A 17,472-nucleotide genomic window follows, 5' to 3' on the forward strand; every position below is an offset into this window, starting at 1 on the left:
CTGGCAAGGCGTAAGAGGTCACCCTACTTTCATCTCTGCAATGAAATGTAAAAGGGCTGCTTCTGGGGACACTGTTGTGCACCAGTCCTCCCCTCCGAGCCCCCACTTTCAGGGATCCTGTTGTGTGCTCTGCTTCCCAGAGTTTGGACTTGATGGCCTTATAGGCGCCTTCCAACTCTACTATTCTATGATTCTATGAGGTCCTTACAGTGAACAAGCCAACTCTGCAATCACACACTCCACCCTTCACAGCGACGGAAGTACGTTTCAAGTACACCATGGAAAAAATGGAGACTGGTGGCACAGCTCCTTGAAATTTTGGACTAAACCCTGGAGCAGATCCACTGACGTCGGAGCCACCAGTTTCCACTGTATGGAAAGCTGTTCTGCCCGTGTAGAGGCAAGGCCACTGTAGGATCTCCCCTACTGTTCTCTTCTGTCTTTCATTTCTCTGCTGCCGCAGTATGCGATTTCCAAGTGAATCTATTTTGCTAAGAAGGTATCATTAACAAGCAGGTAGAACCCACTGGGACTGAAGAGGGATAGATTTAGATTTTGCAGTGTCTCCTGCCTGTGAATACGGCTGTTGTTAACATAAGCTCTGCATGCAAGTTTCCATGTGGAGTGCTGAAATATTTACCCCGAGGTGTTTTTTCTTTCCTTCTCCAGATATTTTATTCATGTTTCCATTGGCTGGATGAGCTACATGCTTGTCCCTCTGGAATTATTTATGAAATTTCAGTAGCTGTAAAGAGTTTCTGCCCAGAACAGCCTGATCTGAATTAGAGATGATCTTGTCTGCCTAACCCAAGAAGGAAAATTAAAGACACAGGAACAGCCACTTAAGAGGAGCGGAGAGAAACGGTCAAGAAATGTGCACCCCTGCAATGTGCAAATTAGTCAGGCCCAGGTCTGAGATAGGGGTGGCAAATGTTCCTAAAGGATTGGAGACAGATGCAACATTCTGAGACCAACAGAGGCTGTCCGATATCTTTTCCAGTCCTGGGATAAGCACTGAATAAATTAGTTCTGCAAGTGCTAGTTCAGTGTCAACTGGGGAAAAATCACTGCCCCATTGACATCGGAGCCACCAGCCTCCACTGATGCTGAGCATCCCAGAACTATCATGTTGGCATAGAAAGCGTGGCCCCATCCCTGAGCTCAGGCTAGGGATGCCAGAAAATTCCAATGAACACAGAAAGAGGAGTGGAAATGGCTGGTGCTTGCTTATTCATCCCATGTCCGGAATGGAAATCAATCCAGAAAGAACACCATCAGCATTTTCTGTTGTTGTTGCTTTCAGTCTGCAAACAATATGAAATTGATTATGTCCCCCACCCCTCAACTTGCATTGTGTTTCGTTTGCACTGAAATGAATGGGGTGGCATAATTTAATGACCTAAATTACATAATTTGGCCAAGGCGGGATGTAGTTTTGGGCAGAAGATGAACTGCAGGGGAATGGAAATGGTGCTGTGTGCGTTAAAAGCGGGGCAGAGCAGAAAACAATGCCTTCTCGCACCCTTAAGTCAGACTGCCTGGGCAGAAGGGAAGGTGGAACACCAGGAGGCAATATTAACTGAGCTGTCCAACAGTTGCAAGGACAAATGTATCTTCCATTGTAGGACAGGGGTGGGGAATATTTTTTTCCTGTTGTGGGCCTTATGTCTTCAGGGAGAATCTGGTGGAAGCTGCACACTGGCAGTGGGTGGGGCCACAGTCAAAAGTGGATGGGCACCCCCTCCTCTCTTTTCTTCCAGGTCCAGCAGGCAGCAAGGATAGTAACAGACTGCTCTTTCCAGAGAATTGATTGCTTACAAAAGGCTTTCCCTGACATCTCCTTTCATCGCTTCATCCATTTTGGCTCTCCCCCACCCTCCAATTTCCCCTCATACACCCTCCTTCTCTCTCTCTTTGCGCTCCCCCCCCACAAAATGAGGTCAAGGCCTACATGGAATGAGGGCAAAGGCCACACTCCTGTTCTAGAGTATAACTGAGTAAGCTGCCTTAATACTGAGTCCAACCATTGGTTCAACTACTTCAGGGTCTATGCTGACAAGCAGCAGTTCTCCAGGGTTTCAGATGTTTTTTCCCCCAGCCCTCCCTTGAGATGCTGGGGATTGAACCTGGTACAAGTTGCATGGAAAGCATGTGCTCTACCCAGCGGAGGCTGGTGGCTCCGATGTCAGTAGGGCAGTGAATCCGCTCCAGGGTTTTAGTTTAAACTTTCAAGGAGCTGTCCAGGTTGCTCAGACTAAATGCCGGAGTGGATTCATAGCCCCACTGTGATATCAGAGCCACCAGTCTCTACTGGCTCTACCACTGAGTGTTTCACTTATATCACAGTAATCAAAAGCTGGAGAAACAGAGGCTCACCTGAAGCAGGGGCAATTGGGTAGCCATTTTTCAGCCAAGCAATAATGGGCTTGGGTGTCCCATTTACTTTGCACTCCAAAACAATCTTCCCACTAATATTAACTTCCAAGTCTGTGAAGTTCTCCATAATGTAAGGCACACTCTTCACTGCAAACAGAAAGAAATGACGCTCGTAAGGGCACATACCCACCAACATCCTGCATCTCCATCCTCACACTAGTACATTGACTCCAATTTGTGGGAAGCAAAAAAGCAAATCAACTGGAGAGGAGGCAGAAAGATCACATCAATAACAACAGAGCGCAGTTTGAAATCCAACCAAACAGAAATGAAGATCTGGTAAAGCACAAATGTCAATGAACTTTTAACATTATGATGAGAGTCCGCCCAGACATTGAATTCAAAGGAATATGGCAGAATAGAAAGCAAGTTGCTTGTTCTCATGGTTGCAAAGGACATGTGGCTGTGGGGATGTCCTCACGTGGCTGTAGCATGTGCTCTGGGGCATCCAGCATCCTGTTCTCAAAGTGGCCAGCCAGATGCCTCTGGGAAGCCTGCAAGCATAGCACCATAGCAGTCTCCCCATTTGTGATTCTCAGCAACTGGTATACATACTGCCTCTGCTGGTTGTGGAAGAACATGACCATCATGGCCAGTAGCCATTGAAAGCCTTATCCTCCATGAATTTGTCTAATTCTCTTTTAAAGCCATCCAAGTTGGGGGCCATTGCTACACTTTATGGGAGCAAATTCCATAGTTTATTTTTTTCATACAATGTGCAATATAATCAAATAAATCATTACAGTCTTCATATACCCCACCCACCCAACTGCAAATACTCACAAAACATATGCATCTATACATCCAGGGAAAGTTCTGCAAAACCAGAGATAATAAACTATAATCATGCAGCCCAAAGGTTTGCAAACAGGGCTGGAATTTGTCTATCTCTCTCTACCTGTGCAATATATAAAATAAATGGCTGGCAACATATTGTAAAGGTGTCCTTCTTTTTCATCCCAGCAGGTACCTTTAATTTTCGTGACAATTTTTCTACTAATGCTATTTCCCACACCTTTCTATACCATCTATCCAATGACATACCAAGCAGATCTCACCAGCATCGAGCTATTACTTGGAGTGCAGCTCCTAGCATACCCCTGATTGGCCTCCTATGTGCTAACTCCAAGTCTGTATTCAGAAAAAGATTTAATAAAGCTAGTTCTGATGTCAATTGAAATATCTGTTTTGTAATCTTACTAATTTGTGTCTGGACCTCTATCCATTTTTTTTTAACCATTCTACATTCCCACTACATATGCCTGTACGAACTTATTCCCTCACAATTTCTCCAGCGCAGCGTGGGGGTTATTTTCATAATGTGAGCCAATCTTACAGGTGTCAAGCACCAGCGCGGTATTATCTTTAATGCGGTTTCTTTAAAAGAACTCGCTACTGGCACGGCGCGGGACCACAATACCTGTGGGAACGCCTCTCCCGATATGAAACTGCCCGTACACTGTGTTCTACATCAAAGGCCCTCCTCCGAGTTCCGACTCATAGAGAAGCTCGGAGGGTGGTAACAAGAACTAGGGCCTTCTCAGTGGTGGCCCCTGAACTGTGGAATAGTCTTCCCGATGAGGTGCGCTTGGCGCCGACATTGCTATCTTTTTGGCACCAAGTTAAGATCTTCCTCTTTTCTAAGGCGTTTTAATCTAATTTTAACTTAGTTTTAAAATTTGCTGTAACTGATCTTAGAATTCTTATTCTTTTATATATGTTTTTGTTGTATTATTATGGGATCCTATGGTATATATTTGTATTTTTGTTGTACACCGCCCAGAAAGCTATGCTAGTGGGGCGGTATAAAAATTTAATAAATAAATAAATAAATAAATAAATAAATAAAATTCTTTCCACTTTTCTTCCTCTTTTTCTGTCCCTAGCTCTCCTTCCTATTGAGCTTTTAATGTTGAATAGGTACCCATATCCTTACTTATAAAATAAGAATATATTTTGGAAACCAAGCCCTTACCCTTACTCCCCAAATTTTGAATCAACTGCTCTCCTGTTGTCAGTGCCCTGGTCCCCTCTTCCATTATTCTCGGCTTGCATATGAATGTGCTCAGCTGGTATCATACCAGCCAAGGCACCCCTTTACCAAACAGTTTGTCTCTCCAGACATTCCCAGCTAAAGGGTGGGGACCATTAGAAAAATCCTTCAGTTTATACATATCTGATTCTAAAAATACCCCATCGTCTACCAGTCTTGCTGGGTTATACAAGTCCGGGTGGTTGCATATCGGAATCAATGGTGACTTTCCTGGAAAGGATATCTCTTTTCTTCGTTTCATAAAACTGAGCCCACAGTTGTGTTGTTATTATTATTTACAGCATTTTCTGACCTCTTTTTTGATATAGGGAATACTTTTGTAATTATCATTTTGCAAAAGATATACTTCCACCTGTATCCATTGTCTCAGTGTTATGATCCATAAAAGAAAGAAGGTGTTGGATTTGAAATATCTCATGGTAGAGATTTAGATCAGGTATTCTTCAACCTCCTTCCTTTCCCCCTCTGTATCTACAGCTTTTTATGACTATCGGTGGCCTGGAGTTGTATATAAATCTTTCTAATTTCTTCTGTCAATGTTTCATATGCCTCTGTGGAACTGCAATTGGCAACACATAAAACAAATATGTAGATTTGGGTACAATCATTTTTACTACTGTGATTTTATTACATAATGATATTTTTATTTTGGACCACTTCTTTACATCTGCTTGAATCTTTTTCCAAATTGGCATATAATTAACCTTAAAAGTTTTCCTAAGATTTCTAGCCACTTGCACTCCTAGATATTTAAATTTGGATCCAGCCACACCCCTATTGATTGAGAGACCTGTAACAGTATTTGATGAGATACATTGAAAAACATTGAATTAGATTTTTTAAAGTTCACAGTCAAATCCAACATCTCTCCAAACTGTTGGAGCTCTCTCAACAAACGTGGAACTGCTTCTACCGGATTAGATATAGTAGGGCCCCGCTTTCCGGCGCTTCACATTCCAGCATTCCGCTAATGCGGCGGCTTTCAATTAGGGGAAATTCCCCGTTTTAAAGCTGTTTTTGCGCTTTTGTGGCATTTTCGCGTGACATGCCCCATTATACTCAATGGGTTCCGCTTTACGGCAATTTCCGCTTTACGGCCGCAGTCCGGAATGGAACCTGCCATATAAGCGGGGCCCGCCTGTACTCTCAACATTATATCATCAGTGTACAAACGGAGATGTTCCACATGAGCAACTTTTACCCCTCTAATTTTCTCATTTTTCCATAGTTTAACTATGTGCTGAGTGAAGAAATGCTTTATTTTGTCTGACTTGAATCTCCCGACATTCAACTTCACTAGATGTCCCCAAGTTCTAACATTATGAGAGAGAGAGAACACTTCTCTGTCGACTTTCTCCACACCATGTTTAATTTTATACAAGTCTGTCATCTCTTATTCGCCTTTCTTCTAAATGAAACAGTCCCAAATGTTGTAACCTTTCCTCATAGGGAATGTTGCTCCACCTTCTTGATCACTTGGATTGCTTTTGGCTGGTTACCTTTCATTGGCACTGGAATCCAGCTCTAAAACCAGTGGATCCCCAGCAGGCACAGCCAGCTGTCAGCAATAGCTCCTTAACCAGAGAGTAGCCAGCCATTCAACCCAGTGCTTTTTTGAAAACATTAACTAGGGGTTCCACCCCTGAATGCTTTGCCTGCCAACCCTATCCCCTAACCCCAGAAATGAGAACCACAGGCACCCACCATGTCAGACCACTCAGTGGTTCCAGGCATTGCTGTGTGGCTGCCACTGCCTCACTTTTCCTCCCCCTTACCACTGCCCCAGTTGCCAAGGCACCTCTCCCACAGACCTTCTCCCATAGAGGAGAAGGGAAGCCTGGGCACCTCAGCAGCAACAGCCTTGCTGCTCCCATCCTACTTGCCCTCCATTAGTGAGGTAGGTGGTGGTGGTGGCGGCAGCTGTAGCAGAGCAGGATGCTTGCTGAGGAGCTGCCCCGGCTTGTCGCTCCACAGCTCACTCAGGCCACCACCCGCCACTACTGCCCACTTGCTTGGTTTCTGCCTGGTATCACCCACCCTCCTTTCTCCCTGCCCCGGCCCAGAGGAAAGGGAGGTTTCACAGTAGTGATCCCGGCTCCAGCAGCTCACCCAGGTTGCTGCCTGCCACCGCTGCTTGCTGGCTGTCCCACTCTTCCCCTGGTCTCCCCCACCTGTTTGCCCTCACCACCACATAGCCTGGTGGAAAGGGAGCCCTTGCTTGCTTCAAACCCCCTGTGCCTAACCCCCCCACCCCATGGAATATTGCCATCATGCTGCCTAATGGTGTGATGGCGTACTAGGTTGTGCAATCCTATACATGTTGGTAAGCCCTCCTGAGTTCAGTGAGACTTGCTCCTAGGGAAGTGTGGATAGGTTTGCAGTCTAAGGGACTCAACTTAGCTGCTTCAAGACAGTAAGACAGATAGAAAAACTGCAATGGGTATGCAAGAAAGGACAGAAACAACAGACTAGGATATGCCAAAGGGCAGCTGTGTATCTTTTGTTTGCTGTCCTGAGCTCCAACTGGGAGGAAGGGTTGGATATAAATTAACAACAACAACAACAATATCAGGGCCTGGGCCATCTTGAAGACTAACAGATTTATTGTGGCAGAAGGTTTCACAGGGATGGGGTACTCATGGCCCTCCACAGAATCATAGAACTGTAGAGTTAGAAGGGGCCTGTAAGGCCATTGAGTCCAACTCCAGATGTTGCTGGAGCTACAACTAATCATTCTTCTCCATCAGCCACTTTGGCTGGGGCTAATGGGAACTGGAGTCCAACAACATCTGGAGGACCACAGGTTCCCCAACCCTGGACTACAGACTCAAAGACTAGAGACTCAAACTCTTTCTCAAGGGGAATTGCTTCAGAAATGGGTAAGGCAGTAGAGCCTGCTTACCCCTCCATTCTCCTGGCAAGGACATGTCTCTTACCTGCCAACACCCACATCAATATTGTGACTGATGGAAACATATCAATTAAATAACATATTTTTGGCCTCTCCTTTGTCAGGAGTGGTTCCCCTGAAAAAGACTTCAGAGCATCTTTTCTGCACTCAGCCCTGTAGCCAGCCTTCCTTATTAGGTGGGGATGCCATATGTGGAGCATTTGGAGGGGGAGAGATGCATAGCACCAGTCAATTCCACCACCACCACACTGGTGGATGGGATGTGAGGGCCAGGCCTGGAGAAGGGAACACCAGTGACATTCCCCCTCACTCCTCCTCCATCCAGAGAGTGTGTTAACTTACATGAATAAAGTTTTCTGTTGAATTGTCTCAGCCTTTTTTGAGAGATCCCCAGGACTACCAAACTCAAAACCTTGACTTTGCCTATAGCTACACTCCCCTTCACCTGTGGTCTGTCCCTGTGTTCTGATTCTTCATGAACGGAACTACTCTGGTAGTGACAGTGAGCTCCTGAGCTTGGCTTTAGGTTTCTCAGTTTCAGATTCCACCCAAAAAACAAACTTGGCCATACGACAAGTTCAAGGAAGGGCAGAAACAAAATAAATACTTTAGGGTGTGTTTGTTAGCTCTTCCTTGAGGATCCCTCCTTCTAGTTTTGTTCATGACCTTTAGATTTTCCTTCCTGTTGGACAATAAGGGAAAACTTTTTTACTGGCTGCTATATAAAGGACTAACTAAGCAATTGGAAACTAATTATGGAATGCAATTGGATTTTTTTTAATTGGTTGCTAGGTTGATTTTTTTTCCATGCAGAAAGCCTGAAAAGGCCTCATGCTGAGGTGCACATACTGAGAAAAACAGATATTAGGCCTGAGTTACAGACTAGGTGGCCAGCCAGCCAGCAAGCTAACTATAGTGTTCACAGCAATATTTCTATTCCTTTAGAGCTGTTTTCATCCTTTGCTATCAAGAACTCAAGAAAAAGAAGAAAAAATGCCCCCTTTGATTGTGAGTATAGTGAGCCCTTTAAAAGAGTAAAGGGTAACAGGGGAGCCATTTTTTCAGATCATTTTAAGTTCTTTATTTCACCCTTTAGCAATAAGCACCCAATCCCCCTTTACTCATCGTAATAACAGCAGAATAAGCAAACTCTTACTTCTTACCGCAGGCAAAGCATTCTTGTTTATTGTTGGCTGGGTAGAGAACACAACTGAAAAGCAGAGCAAAGGAAAGTCTAAGGGGTGGAGGCTAACTCACACCCATAATACAAAGTTCTAATATTGAACTCTTCAAGGGTCATGTTACTATACAGATTGGTTTGTGCCCCCATTTCCTCCGGCTACAAGGCTGCCTGCACTCCTTTTAGTACCTTGCCCCTCTTCTGACGTGTAGGTCGACACTTTAGCTACTGGGGCACAGCCCACTGTTGCCCCAGAACAGTGGAAAGATTGAGTGGCCGAAACTATTTCAAGATTCTGCCAGAGAAAACCAGTAGCTCTTTTCCAAAAATCTTCAGCCATACAGCTAAAATATTTTGGTCTGAGCAAATGATAGATTCATCTCTTTGAAGTAAAGTGTTTTCTACTACCTGTCTGCAGATAATAACATCCTGACAGGGAGACTGCTGTTGTTGTCAGCTGAAAAATCTGGAATTGGATTTTCCATTTGCTCTGCTGCAGAAATTCCCCCTGACCCAAGGAAAGTCACGGCAATTCAAGTGGCCAGCTAGAGAGAAGCAGGCTCCTTTTAACCTCACTTTTCACATTTTAAACATTCAAGTAAGAGTGGAGCTCTGCTTCCCATTTCTCATTTGGTTTTATGATTTATTTATTTTCTTACAACGTTTTCAGGCATTTGGTATTCACCCTGGAACGGTACACATATTTATTTATTTATTTTATTTATTATTTAATGTGTATCCCGCCCTTCCTCCCAGCAGGAGCCCAGGGAGGCAAACAAAAACACTTTAAAACATCATAAAAACAAATCTTAAAATACATTAAAACAAAACAGCGTTAAAAACATTAAAAAAGCAACTTTTAAAAAGGGTTAAAACATTATTAACAACATATTAAGCAATTCTTACACAGATGCAGACTGGGATAGGTCTCAACCAAAAAGGCTTGTTGAAAGAGGAAAGTCTTCAAAAGGCACCAAAAAGATAGCAGAGATGGCGCCTGCCTAATATTCAAAAGGAGGGAATTCCACAGGGTAGGTGCCGCCACACTAAAGGTCCGTTTCCTATATTGTGCAAAACGAACCTCCTGATAAGATGGTATCTGCAGGAGGCCCTCACCTGCAGAGCACAGTGATCAACTGGGTATATAAGGGGTAAGACGGTCGTTCAGGTATCCTGGTCCCGAGCTGTATAGGGCTTTGTACACCACAACTAGAACCTTGAACGTGGCCTGGTAGCAAATGGGCAGCCAGTGCAATTCTTTCAGCAGCGGGGTGACATGTTGGTGATACCCTGCTCCAGTGAGCAGGCATGTTGGTGATACCCTGCCCCAGTGAGCAGTCTCGCTGCCGCATTTTTCACCAGCTGCAGCTCCCGGACCAACCACAAGGGCAGCCCCACACAGAGCACATTACAGTAATCCAGACTGGAGGTTACCAGTGCGTGGACAACAGTGGTCAGGCTATCCTGGTCCAGAAACAGCCACAGTTGTCTTACCAGCTGAAGCTGGTAAAGGGCATTCCTAGCCACTGAGGTCACCTGGGCCTCTAGCGACAAAGATGGATCCAGGAGCACCCCCAGACTATGAACCTGCTCTTTCAGAGGGAGTACGACCCCATCCAAAGCAGGCAACTGACCAATTATCCGAACTTGGGAACCACCAACCCACAGTGCCTCCGTCTTGTTAGGATTCAGACTCAGTTTATTGGTCCTCATCCAGCCAACCACCAAGTCCAGGCAGCGGTCCAGGGCTTGCACGGCCTCTCCTGATTCAGATGTTATGGAGAAATAGAGCTGGGTATCATCAGCATACTGCTGACACCTCGCCCCGTATACATCTTGAAGGCTTCCAGAAACTGTCAAAAACTGTTGTTGGGAGCAAGAACTATTGTCTTTATTTCCTGCTTATGCTTCCCAGAGTTATCTGGCTGGCCATTGTGGGAAACAAGATGTGGACTAGATGGAACTCTGCCTCATCCACCAAGGATCATCTTATGTTCATGTGCAGTAGTTTTCACACTCAGGTCAACGTCCAAGCAGCTTGTGACCCCCTTCTGCCCGAGCCAAATACAACCTACTAGGCATATTTGGTGGTACTCCAGCACCTTGCCAAAGCCTCTTAAAAAAAATTACTGCCTGCCCAGGACTGAAGAAATGTGGCAGGATGCAATACATGACTGGCAGTCTGCATACAGCTTGGTGCTGCAGGTTAAGAACATAAGGACCCCGCTGGATCAGGTCAAAGGCCCATCTAATCCAGCATCCTGTTCTCCTCACGGTGGCCAAGAAGATGCCTGTGGGAAGCCCACAAGCAGGACATGAGCACAACAACCCTCTCCCCATTCATGTTCCCCAGCAACAGGTATTCAGGGGCATAATGCTTCCAGTTTCACTAGAAAAGACACTAATGCTGGGAAAAACAGAAGGGAGTAGGCCAAACAAGAGATGGATCGATTCCATAAAGGAAGCCACAGACCTGAATTTACAAGATCTGAACAGAGTGGTTCATGACAGATGCTCTTGGAGGTCACTGATTCATAGGGTCACCATAAATCATAATCGAAGGCACATAACAACAAGAAGAAGCCTCCAGTAGTGGAGGTAGCACATGCCATCATGGCTAGGAGACCATCAGTGGGTTTTCTTCCATGAATGTGTCTAATCTCCTTTTAAAGCCATCTGCTTTGGTGGCCATTGCTACATTGTGGCAATGTAGAGAATTCCATAGTTGTTTTAGCTATGTGTGGTGTGAAGCACCACCTCCTTTTTGTCTGTCCTGAATGTTCCCACATTCAGCTTCACTGAATGGCCCAGAATTCTAATACTATGATTCTAATACTAGAATTCTCTCTTTCTCCACACCATGCATAATTTTATACACCTTCATCATGTCCCCTCTTACTCACTTTTTCTCTAAACTAAAACTAATTTAGTTTTTTTCTCTTAAACTAAAACACCCCAAATGCTGTAACCTGTCCTCACAGGGGAGTTACTCCAACGCCTTGATCATTCTGGTTGCCCTTTTCTGACCTTTTTCCAATTCCATAATGTCCTTTTTTGTGGTGAGGCCACTAGAACTGTACACAGTGGGTTGCATCCAATGTAGCATTAAGTTAAAGTCACTTAACACTATTCTTATTCCGCTGGCAAAATGTTTCGTGCCAGTGGAACATTATTGCACAAGAGAATGCATAAGCAGATTGCTGGTGACTTTCTTGCATAATAGATTTTATAATCTGTTGCACAATGAGTTTCCACTAGCACAACTGTTGCATTTGGATTCCTCTGTTGTACAGTATTAAAACTCACTTCTCTGCTAGTGCTAGGGGACAGAAAATGATGGATGCAATCTAATATTCTAAGTGTGAGATTGCACCACAGACTTGTATAGCAGCGTTATGAAATCAGCAGTTTTGTTTTTAGTTTTTTGACCTGTCCAAGGATGCCACCGTTTGACAAGGTTCTCATGAGAAATCTGGCCATCTTACCTTTGATGTTGAGCATTGTACTTTTCTCCAGCCCCTCAGTACTGTGTGGATGGGTCCGAGCTCTGCACTTGTACAGCCCAGCCTGTGCCTGGGAGACATTCTTAATGTCCAGGGTCAAGGAGATGGAATAGTTGTCCACCTTCTTCTGCATCAGAGCATCAGGGATGGGCTGCAAGGTGGGGTCATACCAAGAGAGGTGGTTGTAGATATACTTGGAGGACTTGCAGGTCATTTGGACATTGCTTGCTACAATGGCTGTGATTTGTGGCTCAGTCTGTAGGAGTGAGGGAACATCTGGAAGAGGGGAAAAAAGGACACTTGCAACTGAACTTCAAATGTAACTGAGACGGTGGACAGCTTGTGCTTTTCAGACTGGAAACACTGAAAAAAACCGTTGGAATGTAGGAAGCTGCCTTATACTGAGTCAGACCATTGGTCCATCTTGCTCAGCATTGTCAACACTGACAGTGGATCTCCAGGGTTTCAGGGAGGTGTTTACTCCAGCTCTACCTGAAGACCTCAGGGTTTGAAGCTGAGACCTTCTCCATGCAAAGCAGATGCTCTACCACTAAGCTGCAGCCCTCCCAAAATGAAGCGAGTATGAACTAATGTAGTTTGGCCCGTGCAATGCTCCATAAAGCAGACGACAGGGAAACTGTGTGTGTGTGCCAGTTGCCAAACACTCTCCCCAGCCTTTGACAGCCAAGTCTTAACCATTTTCACTGTCTGAAATTACCTGGCAATTATACTCATGACTGCTGAACTGAGATGAGTACAGTTTTCCAACAAAGAGATCACTCTGTTACCATTTGAGGATCGCAACGAACTGTGGACTGGGCTTCCACCAGTTCTTCTGCCTAAAAAGGGTGGGGAATCTCAGGCTCGGAGGCCAAATGCAGGCCTCTCTATCCATTGTGCCTTCATCCAGATGATGCCCTCCCAAGACCGTCACCAAGTCTGCGTCACACCCTCCTTGAGAACTTTCGCCTGGCTGGAACGTGCCCTTGAACTGTGGAGATGTCTTTGCTTGTCTGGAAGGAGGATGGAGACGTGTGTGTGTGTGTGTGAGGAGGGGGAGAGGCTAAATTAGCGTTAGTTGGCTCTGTCTGTCATTTGCTCCCCCTACTGTCAGGCTGTCTGCTTTTCATCCCACTAGTCCCAATGGGCACCAGCCACCACTGGCCTCCTGTGCAAAGGTAAGAGTCATAAGAACATAAGAAGAGCCTGCTGGATCAGGCCAGTGGCCCATCTAGTCCAGCATCCTGTTCTCACAGTGGCCAACCAGGTGCCTAGGGGAAGCCCGCAAGCAGGATCTGAGTGCAAGAATACTCTTCCCTCCTGAGGCTTCCGGCAACTGGTTTTCAGAACCATACTGCCTCTGACTAGGGTGGCACAGCACAGCCATCATGGCTAGTAGCCATTGATAGCCCTGTCCTCCATGAATTTGTCTAATCTTCTTTTAAAGCCATCCAAGCTGGTGGCCATTACTGTGTCTTGTGGGAGCAAATTCCATAGTTTAACTATGCGCTGAGTAAAGAAGTACTTCCTTTTGTCTGTCCTGAATCTTCCAACATTCAGCTTCTTTGAATGTCCACGAGTTCTAGTATTATGAGAGAGGGAGAAAACCTTTTCTCTATCCACTTTCTCAATGCCATGCATAATTTTATACACTTCTATCATGTCTCCTCTGACCCGCCTTTTCTCTAAACTGAAAAGCCCCAAATGCTGCAACCTTTCCTCGTAAGGGAGTCGCTCCATCCCCTTGATCATTCTGGTTGCCCTCTTCTGAACCTTTTCCAACTCTATAATATCCTTTTTGAAATGAGGCGACCAGAACTGTACACAGTATTCCAAATGCGGCCGCACCATAGATTTATACAACGGCATTATGATATTAGCTGTTTTATTTTCAATACCTTTCCTAATTATCCCTAGCATGGAATTCGCCTTTTTCACAGCTGCCGCACACTGGGTTGACATTTTCATTGTGCTGTCCCCTACAAACCCGAGGTCTCTCTCCTGGTCAGTCACCGCCAGTTCAGACCCCATGAGCGTATATGTGAAATGAAGATTTTTTGCTCCAATATGCATAATTTTACACTTGTTTATATTGAATCGCATTTGCCATTTTTCCGCCCATTCACTCAGTTTGGAGAGGTCTTTTTGGAGCTCTTCGCAATCCCTTTTTGTTTTAACAACCCTGAACAATTTAGTATCGTCAGCAAACATGGCCACCTGGATCCCTTTTTGAATATTGGCGTTACATTTGCCACTTTCCAGTCCTCAGGCACGGAGGAGGACCTGAGGGACAAGTTACATATTTTAGTTAGCAGATCAGCAATTTCACATTTGAGTTCTTTGAGAACTCTTGGGTGGATGCCATCCAGGCCCGGTGATTTGTCCGTTTTTATATTGTCTATTAAGCCTAGAACTTCCTCTCTCGTTACCACTATTTGTCTCAGTTCCTCAGAATCCCTTCCTGCAAATGTTAGTTCAGGTTCAGGGATCTCCCCTATATCTTCCACTGTGAAGACAGATGCAAAAAAATCATTTAGCTTCTCTGCAATCTCCTTATCGTTCTTTAGTACACCTTTGACTCCCTTATCATCCAAGGGTCCAATTGTCTCCCTAGATGGTCTCCTGCTTTGAATGTATTTATAGAATTTTTTGTTGTTGGTTTTTATGTTCTTAGCAATGTGCTCCTCAAATTCTTTTTTGGCATCCCTTATTGTCTTCTTGCATTTCTTTTGCCAGAGTTTGTGTTCTTTTTTATTTTCTTCATTCGGACAAGACTTCCATTTTCTGAAGGAAGACTTTTTGCCTCTAAGAGCTTCCTTGACTTTGCTCGTTAACCATGCTGGCATCTTCTTGGCCCTGGTGGTACCTTTTCTGATCTGCGGTATGCACTCCAGTTGAGCTTCTAATATAGTGTTTTTAAACAACTTGCAAGCATTTTTGAGAGATGTGACCCTCTGGACTTTGTTTTTCAGCTTTCTTTTTACCAATCCCCTCATTTTTGTGAAGTTTCCTCTTTTGAAGTCAAATGTGACCATGTTGGATTTTCTTGGCAATTGGGCATTTACATGTATGTTTAATTTAATAGCACTATGGTCGCTGCTCCCAATCAGTTCGACAACACTTACATCTCGCACCAGGTCCCGGTCCCCACTGAGGGTTGCCGTTCCTCTGGTCAGTTCCATGACCAACTGGTCTAGGGCATAGTCATTTAGAATATCTAGAAAATTTGCTTCTTTGTCATGACTGGAACACATATGCGGCCAGTCTATGTCTGGGTAGTTGAAGTCACCCATTACTACCACATTTCCTAGTTTGGATGCTTCCTCAATTTCGTATCTCATCTCCAGGTCTCCCTGAGCATTTTGATCAGGGGGACGATAGATCGTTCCCAGTATTAAATCACTTCTGGGGCATGGTATCACCACCCACAATGATTCTGTGGAGTCACATCCGCTGCTCTGTTACTTTTTCCTCTGGCTTTGCCTACCGTCGTCATGCAGTCCCTGGAAGACTGCTCATGAGGGAATGTGGTCCTCAGGCTGAAAAAAGTTCCCCGCCCCAACATAACATAACGGACATTTTTTGTCCATGTTTTGGTGTTGGTGTTGTTTTTTTAGTCATCTCTCCAAGAGAAGAATGCTGTAGAACTCAAAAGCTTGCTCGCTCCCTTGTAGATTCTTTGTAGATGGAATTTTGCCCTTTAACAACGTATTGCCTCTTGGTCTCCGTTTGGATTTTAAGTTTTTTGCATGTTTATTTACTGACACACAAGCTTATTGATTGCTTTTCTAAAATAAAATATTGGAAGTGATTTATAATAATAAACTCACAACTAAAGCCAAGCAACAACTATATAATGAAGCACAGTAAAAAAAAAAAATCACTAAGGGAGCAATCAAAACCCACGATCAGGTGGATGAAGAAGTAAGGAATAGGCGGCTCTCTGGCTGAGCTCAGTCTAAGCCATCTGAAGTCCTCTGTCCCTGCTCAGCCAGAGACACACTGGTTGTAATACTCCATCCCGTCTCAGCCGGGGCTGAGCCAGGGTAAGTCCTGAAAAGGGTGTGTTCTGGGGCTGTGGCAGGGGAGACTTACCCCTATTTCAAATTCCTTTTAGTTTGGTCACATGACCTAGCAACCCAGTGGAAGTGACACTGGAAAAAAGGGTAGTGTTAAGTCAAACTCTATTTTAAAGGCATGTTTTCCCTCTGCCAGGCTTGGAGGCCAGCTCACCAGGCAGTCGCCTTGCTTCTGAATGGGGTTTTAAATGCGGGTAACTTATTCCAGCTTAATTTACACTGGCTTTCTATAGTTTGGATTGCTCTGCCAGCCTGTAATCCTATATTTACTGATGTGGCAGTAAGTCCAATTGAGCTCAGTGGGTCTTACTTTTGAAGAGACATGTATAGGATTGAACTTTGAAGGAGGGATGGGATCCGTTGGCCGGTGCCAGTTCGAAAGCATTCCGTCAACCTGACAGGCTGAAATTGATTTGAGTTCATTCTTTGACCACTAGCTGCTGATATTACTGATCTGTTTTCCCCTACCTCACAAAAATATTGATATTATTATTGACAATTTGAAAGAAAATATCAACATTTTGAAAGTTAATATCGATATTTTGAAAAGAAATATCAATATTTTGAAAGTTAATATCGATACTTTGAAAGGAAATATCAATATTTTGAAAGGAAATATTGATACTTTGAAAGGAAATATTGATAAAATCATTGTTCTTCACATTGATATTTTAGAGGTGGATTTTTTTAAAAAAAAAACCCTGTTTTTGAAAATAGCTGCTGAAAATTGCTACAAAATAATCCGATCCGCAATGATAGAGAATGAGTGAACTAATGGAAAATTCAGCAACAAATCCAAATTGGGCAGAATTCTAGCACATTCCTACTGTAAAATAACATTTTATTTTTATGAGGGACTTTGCAATGGATCCAGATGTGTGATTAGCATGAGAGACAGACAATCTCAATAACTGCTGGCTTTTATATTTTGAAAGGGAGAGTGGCCGTTGCGTCTTCATCCCAGCAGAGGCAGTTAATCCTGCATAAACTCTCTCTCCACTCCATCTTGTGATGATTACAAACTGCAGACTAGGGCTTTGGCATCATGTCCAACAGCAAAGTCTTTCTTCTCCCCCCCTTCCAGCCCTCCATGGCTTAAAATCCATTTCTAGAGGACCTGAAACCTTGCTCGTGACTTTGTGACATTTCAGTCAGTCCTAATAATAGATATTACGCTACTGTGGCTTTGGGCTTGTTTCCTCCTAATGGATCAATATGACTGCCTGCAATGTTCATCTGAAATAACATGAAAAACCTGATGTAAATAAAATGAAACAAAGCTTAGGTAATGCTAAGTTAGTCAGATGCAA

The 17,472-nt window shown here is 44.2% G+C and overlaps 1 protein-coding gene across 3 annotated transcripts in view; it reads right to left on the minus strand.

The window, feature by feature from the left end:
• Positions 1–17,472, minus strand: part of LOC133371179 (vascular endothelial growth factor receptor kdr-like) — a 344,491-nt gene that overhangs the window by 82,298 nt on the left and 244,721 nt on the right. For all 3 annotated transcript variants that reach the window (XM_061598328.1, XM_061598327.1, XM_061598329.1), the window contains exons 13-14: positions 12,066–12,359; positions 2,377–2,523 (exon numbers count right to left, since the gene is read on the minus strand). In XM_061598328.1, coding sequence (XP_061454312.1) covers positions 2,377–2,523; positions 12,066–12,359 — 441 coding nt within the window. The remainder of the gene's footprint in view (positions 1–2,376; positions 2,524–12,065; positions 12,360–17,472) is intronic.

Source organism: Rhineura floridana, chromosome 16 (assembly GCF_030035675.1).
Source record: "Rhineura floridana isolate rRhiFlo1 chromosome 16, rRhiFlo1.hap2, whole genome shotgun sequence".
NCBI lineage: Eukaryota > Metazoa > Chordata > Lepidosauria > Squamata > Rhineuridae > Rhineura > Rhineura floridana.